Source organism: Chrysemys picta, chromosome 4, assembly GCF_011386835.1.
Source record: "Chrysemys picta bellii isolate R12L10 chromosome 4, ASM1138683v2, whole genome shotgun sequence".
In the NCBI taxonomy this organism is placed as follows: Eukaryota; Metazoa; Chordata; order Testudines; family Emydidae; genus Chrysemys; species Chrysemys picta.
Genome location: NC_088794.1, coordinates 114047569 through 114057495, shown reverse-complemented (window position 1 = coordinate 114057495; position 9927 = coordinate 114047569). Strand labels below are relative to the sequence as shown.

The window sequence follows — 9927 nt, the reverse complement described above, 5'->3', positions numbered from 1 at the left end:
AAAGCGGAACAAGCCCCTCTTCATCACTCATCTCTATAAAAGACGTGGAATTCGAGATGGCCCGATGTTAGGCAGAGCAAGCCCATTTGTTCTGCTGACTGATGGAGCCAGCTTAGGCTGTGTCCTTCACCTCCATGGGGCACTCAGGTTGCGAAAAAGGAGCTCAATGAAGCAGGACCTGGTCAACAAGTGAGACGAGAGCAGTTGGACTCAGCGAAGGAGCTACTTAAAGGAGAAGTCTGGCACTGTACATGTGCCTGTTGCCTACTCTCATTTATGGGCCTGAATTCTAATTCACCCCAGAACTTTATCGTTCATTGAAGGAATGGGGTTCCTCAAAGAAACATCTGCAGTGAGAGAAAGTGAGGTTGCCAAACTAACCCAAGGAAGGGGAAACCCTGGTTAATAACATGATAGTAACTAGTGAGAGTGCACGAGAGAGGGAGGGAGTCTGTGATTATCTCTTTGTGTTATCCTATAAATACAAGGCTGGATTAAATTGTTTAAAGTGTTTTGGGATCTATTTTGATGACAGCAGCCATAGAAATGGAAGATCAGTCTATAGAAACAGAGCAGAAATACATCACAAAAGTTGCATTCTGGCAGGAAGAACCATGGAAAGTAGTAGAAGCATAAAACAAAATGATAGGACAATAATTCCCACCAAGAACTCTACATACCCAAAGAATGATCATAATTAGCTATTCAGATACCTTTCTATACAGCCTTCCACACTAGGAATCTGATTATCCTGTTATAACATTCAAGGCCACCAATGGACCTGCTAAATCCAAGAATACCAGCAAACAGACTTTTGCCAGGAAGAAGCAAACTGACACTCTTCATTTGCTTACCAGACACACTTTTTCTGTCCCTTTGAAACAAGCACAGAGATCCCTCTGGATACACACTGACTAGACACATAATCTGAACTGTATTTACTGCATGATTTCCTTCCAGCTCGATATTCTTATTCTCCCACAAACCCCCAGAAAAGGCACTGACATGATTCCACCCATCCACTGGTGGTTCCTCTGGTCTTTTCCATTGTTTCCTGGATCTGACCATTGCTTTGCTCTTGGCCACCCACCTTCTTGCTGCTGATTCCTGACACAAAAATTTAGTCACAAGCTACCAGAGGAACGTGGGTCACATAGAAATTGCATGTTGGAATTAAAAAATTTCAAGGAGTGAACTCACTCTAGGCAGGTATCTCCCCACCCTCCCAAAAACCTCTTTGATCCTCAGATTTATACCCATTTCACACCCGAGTCACCTTCAAAACCCTACAAAATAGTCACTTCTGAGGTATAATCCACCTGGAAAAAAAGCCAGAATTCTAGATGTTACATTCCTGGAGCAAGAAGGGGAACAGGGGTGATTACCACTTGCAGTGGTAAACGGCTCCAGGTGGAGTTGGCATTACCAGTATGGATATTGAGAGGTGAGCCATTAACCTTAGCAAGAATTAGGCTCTTGCAGCAAAGGGTCCAGAGATCTCCTTAAGAGAGGGAACCAAAACATCAGTTCATACCAGGCATTGTGAAAGAGATCTACGAAGTACAGGGGCTCACCTCCTCATCACTTTGGGGTTGCACGGCTTAATTTTAGAACTGTGGAAATAATGGCTTATGCAGCAGCAGCACTGAATATTGACACTGCAAGACCTTGCAATGTAAATGATACTAACTCACCATGGGTGCACCTTCATATACTCATTCATTAGGCCACTCTTTTTGTTACTGTGCAAAATGCAAGCCACTTACAGCCATAACTCACTATCACCTTCTCACTTGTGTTTCATTTAACTTTAATCATTAATATTCCTACAAATATTGTGCTATTTTCAGACACAGTCTTCCCCCTCTTTCCAACTTAGGAATTCCTACCTTAGACCGCCACACCAAGATTTTCAAGTGACTAATGATTTTTGGGTGCCCAACCTAAAATACCTTCAAAAGGCATGGTTTTCAGAGGGTGAACGCTTCAGACTTTCTGAAAAAATCCAGGCCCTTTAAGGCATCACAAGTTGGGAATCCAAAAACCAAAGCACCCAGTATCACTAGCCACTTTTGAAAATCTTGGTCCCAGTGTTTTGCCTATGCTGGAATGTCCCCTCAGGACAAGTGACGGTGCACAGACCAGGGATGCTAGGGTTAAATCAAATTACCTGAAGTAGGGCTGGAAAGAGAGGCTGCAGCTGCTGCTGGCTTTCGTTTCCTCTTGATATCCCTTGAGCAGGGCGGTCCCAGGTGTATATTTGTCTGTCTGGGGAGGAAAACTGAAATATTAAAAAGATTGTCCTGATATCATTTTATCAGGAAGAGACACTGACCGCTAAGCCTTAACACTACCTGGCTAGCTTCCATCCACCTGCTTGCTGCCTGGGTAAAGAGACAGCCTCTAGAAGAAGCAGCAACTCATTCACATCCCCCACTGCCTCCACAGCCTATGGCCAAAACTTTTTTTCATTCTCAAGCTCAGGCACCAGATGCAGGATATGAGCTGGGGCAGCAGATTAATTTTCCCAAAATATAGGCTGTTCTTCAAAGGCTCTGATATAGCTAATAAAATCATTGCACAGGCAGAGATGGGACTGAACAGGTACTTAGTGGATGCGATATCAGCATTTCTGTGGGGCCCTATCACTTTCTGCAGAATGTAAGCTTTCATTAAAAAGTAAGGCAAGTTTTCTTGCCCCTATGGTTATGAAAATAGCACTGCACTCACATCACATTTAGAATGTTATTATCTTGGGGTGTGCCTAGACTACAAATTTTTTTATCTGTTTTCTGGCACAAATATATGAGTGCTTAAGCTGGTGCAGCTGTAAATCAGGTTCCTGTGTTTTCAACACTGTGTTATGCAATTGTGCTGAAAACACCAGCGCCTGGTCCATGCTAGCACATACATCATTTTGTAATGCAGCCTTACTGAGCCAATGCATAGGCTGAAATAGTTTAAAAGCCTGATCTGCCCATTCATATGAGCTTATGTGAACTCTGAAGCCTAATGATAATGGTTTCTATGGCACCAATTTGACTGTTTATCACTTTAGAAAAAACATTCTATTATTATGGATCACAATGGAACTGGGATTGTGGATGAAGTTTGAACAGAGTACTGTCATCTAATCCCTCCCACCAACACTGACCTCTGCTCATAAGAAGAAATATCAAGAAATTTAATTCAGAAAATATATTCTCAGCAGTAGTTTGAGGAGACCCACCCAAACAATCCAAAATGAATAAGGAAGAATAACTTATCAGTGAAATTGAGTTCAAGTTCCTGCTCTGCCACAGACTTCCTGTGTCACTTAGGGCTTGTCTACACTGCCCCACAGTTCAGACTACAGGGATGTGAATAGTAGCGCTGTAACTCCCCCAATTGGATGCTGCGAGTGTAAACTAAAAGGTTCCTCACTGGCAATAATGTAGAGCAGGGTTTCTCAAAATTGACCCAAAATTGAATTGCCAGAACGTTTCAAAAGGTTGCGTGGCAGCTCCTGTCCCACAGGGCTGGCTGGGCTCGCATCCCTGCTCCAGGCACTGCAACATCTGGGTCCCAGAGCCACTCAGCTTTGGCCCAGCCGTCATGATAATGGGAGTCCAGATAGGCCAAATTTGAGTGAGGTCACAACTCCACGCTCACAAATCTGGTCCAGTCAGGGGGGCAGGGCCAAACCTGAGCGGCGCTGCAACCCCAGAGGTTCCAATGCCCGGAGCAGAGACCCAGCCCCACAGTACCGGAGCTGCAGGAACCGCTACTGTGAGGTGAATGCTGGGCAGGACCCAACTGAAACTATCCCAGGGCCTCCACCCCCAGACTATTTCTACCAGCTTAGGTTAAAAACTTCCCCAAGGCACAAATCCTTTCCTTGTCCTTGGACGGTATTGCTGCCACCACCAAGTGATTTAGACAAAGATTCAGGAGAAGGACTACTTGGAGTTCCTATTTCCCCAAAATATCCCCCCAAGCCACTTCACTCCCATTCCTGGGGAGGCTTGAGAATAATATACCAACCAATTGCCTTTAATATAAGTACAGACCAGGCCCTTTATTTTTAGGGCACTAAAATCAATCAGGTTCTTAAAAGAAGAACTTTATTTTAAAGAAAAAAGTAAAAGAAGCACATCTAAAATCAGGATGGAAGGTAATTTTACAGGGTGATAAAAGGATTTAAAACACAGAAGATTCCCTTCTAAGCTCAACTTCAAAGTTACAAAAGCAGGAATAAACTTCCCTCTTAACACAGGGAAAATTCACAAGCTAAAACAAAAGATAATCTAACGCATTTCCTTTCCTTTACTTACAATTCCTGTAATTTTAGATGTATCATTTTAAGGTATCTTTTCAAGAGATGGGTTACCTGCTTGGTCTCTCTCTCTCTCTATTCAGTGGGAACAAACAAAAAGAGCACAAACCACTCCCCCTGACCCCCGATTTAAAAGTATCTTCTTTTCCCATTGGTCCTTCTGGTCAGGTGCCAACTAGGTTAATTGACCTGATTAACCCCTTACAGGTAAAATGATTCTGTACCTCTGGCCAGGAGTGATTTTATGTTACTGCATACATAAAGGTGTTACCCTTCCCTTTTTATTTATGACACCTCCATTATGTACTGCCTTGTGCACATTGCTATCCACAGCCCCATAATCCAAACTGTGGGGCAGTGTAGACAGCCTAAATCTCTCTCTGCCTCTGTTCCCTGTCTGTAAAACAGGAATAACAGCACTTCCTATCTCACAGAGGTGTGGCGAAAAATTACATTAAAGATTGAGAGGCATTCAAATACTACAGTAATGGAGGCCCTGTAAGTACCTAAGATATAATGAAAGGTTCCATTTCTTTCAGATCCTCATGCTTTTACAGCTGGTATTTCTATAATTATTTTTTCTAGTGGTTTAATAACTATGCTTTTCATCCTTAGGGTCATGGGTTCCAGTCTCTTGTAGGTCATCAGGGAAATGAGGTTCGTGCTTTCATATTTCCAACTGAGTGTTTGTTCATTTAGAAATATGTTTGCTCATAATGTGTTCACACTGTTTGTGAATGTGAGCTCAGAGGAATCCAGGACTGGATGCTGCAATTCAACTCTCAACTGCATCAGCACAACAGTGTGGGAAGCCCTGAGAACAAGGCTAACCAGGGTGTGCTACTAACTGTGGAAGCAACCCTGGCTCTAGCCAGTTAGAAATCTCAAATTCATGAACACTGAAAAATAAAAATGCACCACAGAACAAAATCTTGCATTCTGTACCATCAATTAAAGTTTAAGAGCCACAAGGAGTCATTATGTGCAACATGAAATCAGTCACTGAGGAGATATTAAGAAATCTTACCAATGGGATGGTTTTATTTTAAGCCTAGAAGTCAGCTTCCACTAGAGGCAAATTTTCAAATGCCCTCAATTTTGCAGGTTCAGATCAGGCTCAAGTATTTGCACGAGTATGTGCAGGAAACAGAAGCCTACTGAAAATCTGGACCTATGGGACAGGTTTCAGAAATGCTCACACAATTAGTGTGCATGCAAATGAGGTATTTGTGCACATGGAAGGCCAGCTGGACACCTATGTGACCCCTACTCACTCAAATACCTGATTTGCACACACATTCATGATGGCACACAAAATTTGACAATCGTGGCATGCGTTTCTGAACATCTGAACCTGAATAGCTAGAAGAGACTAAAACAAACAATTGTAGTCTAAGATTTTTATTTTGCACTTTTCTAAGGCAGGGCCAGATTACAAGATGATTATATAAACAAGTTAGATGACATATAAAATAACTCTTCTATAGCACTTTTCAACTTTATAACTCTATACAAACATTAACCAGTTAATTCCCACAACACTCCTGGCATTATCATTCCCATTGAGGCAAAGGTGTGAAGTGATTAGCCATAGGCCACTGAAGGAAGCTATGGCTAGGATTAGAATACAGGAGCTCCGAGCTCCATGCTCAAACCCCAACCACCTCTCATTACAATTACAAAGAAATAGAATTTTTAAAATGGTTAGTTATTAAAGTTTCAGAATTCTTTACTGTACTGAAAACAAAAGGCGGAGCAGCTTCCTAGTCAGATGTGGGTACCAACTATGTTGCATTCAGCAGCCCTGCTACAATTACAAAGGCTCAGGGGTCATAAAGCATAATATGTATTTCATTCAGATTTATCCTTTATTGATCACCCACACTCCAATTAGTTAATCAGGAGCCTACTGACTGCTCACTAGCTTTGATTGACCTGGTGGTAAAAGTGTCAATTTCAAATGCTCAGTGCACTTTAGGGCACTGTAAATCTGCATACAGGGGCATATGTTGGGGGGTGGGGGGGACAGATGTGCCCTATTAAAGTGCATTAAGATGACAGAGAAAGTCCAGGCATACAGAGTATATCTTATCAAGGATGTGGCACTGCTCTATATTAACCTACAAATTTAATATATTTCATATGATTCTCTGGTTGTTGTAAGGAAAGGTATAGGGTAGCTATATTGGGTTACTTGGAGCTGCATGCATAGCAAAAGCAAACAGGAAGGCCAGTCAATTGGTATAGATAAGTCATCTTCCAACAAACAGCAAGAGACCAGGTTGAGCCATGAACTGTAAAGATCCTACATACAGGCTGTGACGAAGTGGGAATTTTTTGTAATGTTTGTATGAAGCCTATGTATATCTCAGTTTCCCCTATATGCTGCATTGTTACCTAGTGGGGGGGAAAATGTCTGTTTGCTCTTGGGCCAGGCTAAGACACAAGTATGAACGGTGCCTAGCTGTCTGCGACTAAGTGTGTCATTTAAAAGGAATCGGTTGAGGCCAGCCCCACATCACTTCAGTGGAGAATCCATGAAGACAATGGCAAAAAACCTTGCAATCAAATACCATGGATTGCCCCACCTCTCTGCAGGGAGGCTAAACAGCATTTCCCCAGCTGGAGAACAAAGGACTGTGGGATATGCGGTGAAAGTTAAGTGTGGGCTGCAGGTAGCAGTCGGGCACACACTGGGGAATCTGATGAAGGAGGGACAGAGAGAGCTTGAACAATGGGGTTCATTACAGCTTGGCTGGGTTCTGACTACCCAGAATGGACTATGCTTTAACCTTCATTTCTCTAGGATAACCAAGGACCTCCTAAGCTGTGTTCCAGTTGACTAATAAACCTGACTGTTTGACAACGCTGGCTGGTTGTCTGCAAATGCTTGCAGGAGTGCATTGCTCCTTAAGAATGTAAAAATCTCTCTCGGGGTCTGTCTTAGCGGAACTCGCTGAATGGAACTCACAGTGTGAAGCAGCAGTGCTGAAGGCCAAGAGGTCCAGCCTAAGGAGACGGTGAAGCTGCGTGGCTTACCCTGGAGGAAGAGTGGGACTCGTAGGGTGTTTGGCACACAGAAGGGGTCCTCCCAGACTGCTCCAAAGCTGGGGCCATAGCATAGGCTCCAGCCAGGAGTTCCACAATATTAAAAGGACACTAACCAGTTATTAAGTAGCTCAGAGAAGAGAAGGGCTGGGGGGGTGAGTTGTCAGATGCTGCTCATGGGGAGCAGTCAGAGGCAGGTCCTGTGGGAGGATCTGAACGAGTTGGGCCTAAACTCAGGTAAGCTAGAAAGGGGTATAGATTTGTTTTGTCTTAAAATCATCTCTCTCATGGCATGCTGCAATATTGTGTTTTGGAGAAGGTTATCTGGTCATTATGCATTATCTACTGGACAGAGCCCTGAAGGACAGCCTTGCAGGTTCCAATCACAGTAGGGACTGCTGAGTAATCACAGGAGGTATGCTGAGGGCTGTAACCCAGGGACCCTATCTAAGAGAGGAAGAACTGGGAGATTCTGCCCTGAGAAAGATGTAAGCTCGAAAGTTTCTCTCTCTCACCAACAGAAATTGGTCCAGTAAAAGATATTACCTCACCCACCTTGTCTCTCTAAAAATGTAGCAACTCCTCTGTCAGCCTCTCATCACTAACAGCGAATGAATGAGAAACTACGGGGGTACAGCAAGAATATATTTCTGCGAGAAAAAAATCTATGGTTATCCACAGACAGTGGTATTTTTACCACAAGATTGGGGAGTTCTCTTGAGCATCTCGATTCTCTCCCATCCTGTTCTTAATGTATTAAGCCAGGATGTACAAAGCATAAAGCTGAGCCTGCAGAAAGGGAAGAACCTTTGATGGACAGCCGGTTGGGTTTTGCTGTTGTGCCTACCGTGCACCAGAAAAATTTAGACTATGGCTTCCTTTTGCACCATCACATGCTTAGCCAAAGAGATGCATTTTTGTTTTAGGTTATTAGGTTTTTTTTAATAAATGGTGTGACTGACAGCCTGGGATCCTGAAATCCGCTGTTTTATCCCAAGATCAGTACAGCACAACAGAAGCTCCTCCTCCCCATCAAGATATAGCAAGCCTGAACCGGAGGAATCATCACTAGGATGAAGAGGAGAGTTCAGTCCTTCGCTTCTCTGGAATTAGCACCAATTGCAGTGGTAGTTTGTGTGATGTGGACACCTGTCTACAAGGAACTAGACTGAGAAACACCACGTTCATTTCACTTAGTCCACTGAAATAACTCAGTCACTAAAACTAAGCCTGGTTTATAAACATCCTATGTTCCAAGACACTGGCTCAGAAGCACCACAACTGCAGAAAACAAGATGGCATCACAGGCTTTTCAGAGAATTCTCCATGCCAGATTGGCACACTTGATAAAAAAAATATATAGTAAAATTTACTCAAGAGGAAAAGCTCTTCAGAGCAATAGCTGTTGCAAAGATTCCCACTGGCATACAAAAGGACCTCACCTGGGCTCTTTGTGATTATGATGCCCAATCTAAGACTTCCTTGGAAGCTGGATGCATAGAACATGCAAGGTGTGAGTCTTTCACTAAAATCCCACACTGCCCTGTTTCTCTGCCAACATAATCCATGGCAACCTTATTCTAACCATATCCTTGGATGCAAAGCATTTGTATCATGCTAGTGAAAGTTACAGTGAGCATTAGGAGTTGCCATGAATCTAATGCCTTACAAACAAAGGCTACTACAGCCTCATGTTAACGTAAATGTTCAACAGAGACAGCCTTATAACAAGGCTATTGGTACTAAAGCAGCACACAGCCCAGCTGTTGCTGTTTGCTGTGCAAAGGAAATGTAGGCGATGCAGCAAAACAGGCCAAATAAAAGGTGCTTTTTCTAAGCCCTGAGGTAAAACCTGAGGCTGTTTACAGTGGCTTCAAAGGTCAAAATTAATAGTGAGCGCAGAATTCCTCCTCCTCTTTGAAATGATACAACCAGCTGGGCACCGAAGTCTGATCTGCACATCACATATGTGTAAATCACTACAAGGTGCTCATCCAATCAGCACACACAGCTCCTATGCATGCAAAGGTCTCTTGTTATCACATCACAGAGCACACATTTCCTTTGCACAGCAGCATCGCCTCTTCTACCACCCTGAGTCCCAGGGAGTCCTAAAGGAGCACATTTTTAGGTTCCAAAATCACCATAAGATTGTTGACTTCTGAAATCATGTGAACCTCATGGGTCATTTACTATACTCCTCAGCCTTCCTGCAATGGCAGCACAGTCACCCAAGAAAGGATTTGTAAAGATGTAGTAAACACCACTCTTTACTGAGAACTGTGTGTGATGAGACACAAGTGAACTGCCTTCCTTCCAGTGTCCCAAGTAAAGATTCCAAACAGGGAAGAAGAAGGGATCCCTCTGCCTTGTTCTACCTTTCCAATATGGATTCAGGAACACAATTCAAAGGTCTCCCTAATTTAGGATCCTCACACCCCACCCTCATAATCTAAACATCCTGTCTGCCTGAACACAGACCATCCCCCTTCTTCTGACCTCCAGAAAGAACAATAAATGAGTTTCCACCCCCAATCTCATTTTGGAGGATGACCAGCGAACAA

General features: G+C 43.3%; 1 protein-coding gene across 28 annotated transcripts in view; it reads right to left on the bottom strand.

The window, feature by feature from the left end:
• Nucleotides 1-9927, bottom strand: part of GPATCH2L (G-patch domain containing 2 like) — a 101232-nt gene that overhangs the window by 67542 nt on the left and 23763 nt on the right. For all 28 annotated transcript variants that reach the window (XR_010601117.1, XR_010601119.1, XR_010601116.1 and 25 more), the window contains one exon: nt 2171-2268. Coding sequence is in view for 20 of the 28 variants with exons in the window: in XM_065595557.1 (XP_065451629.1) it covers nt 2171-2268 (98 nt within the window). In the remaining 8 variants the exon portion in view is untranslated. The remainder of the gene's footprint in view (nt 1-2170; nt 2269-9927) is intronic.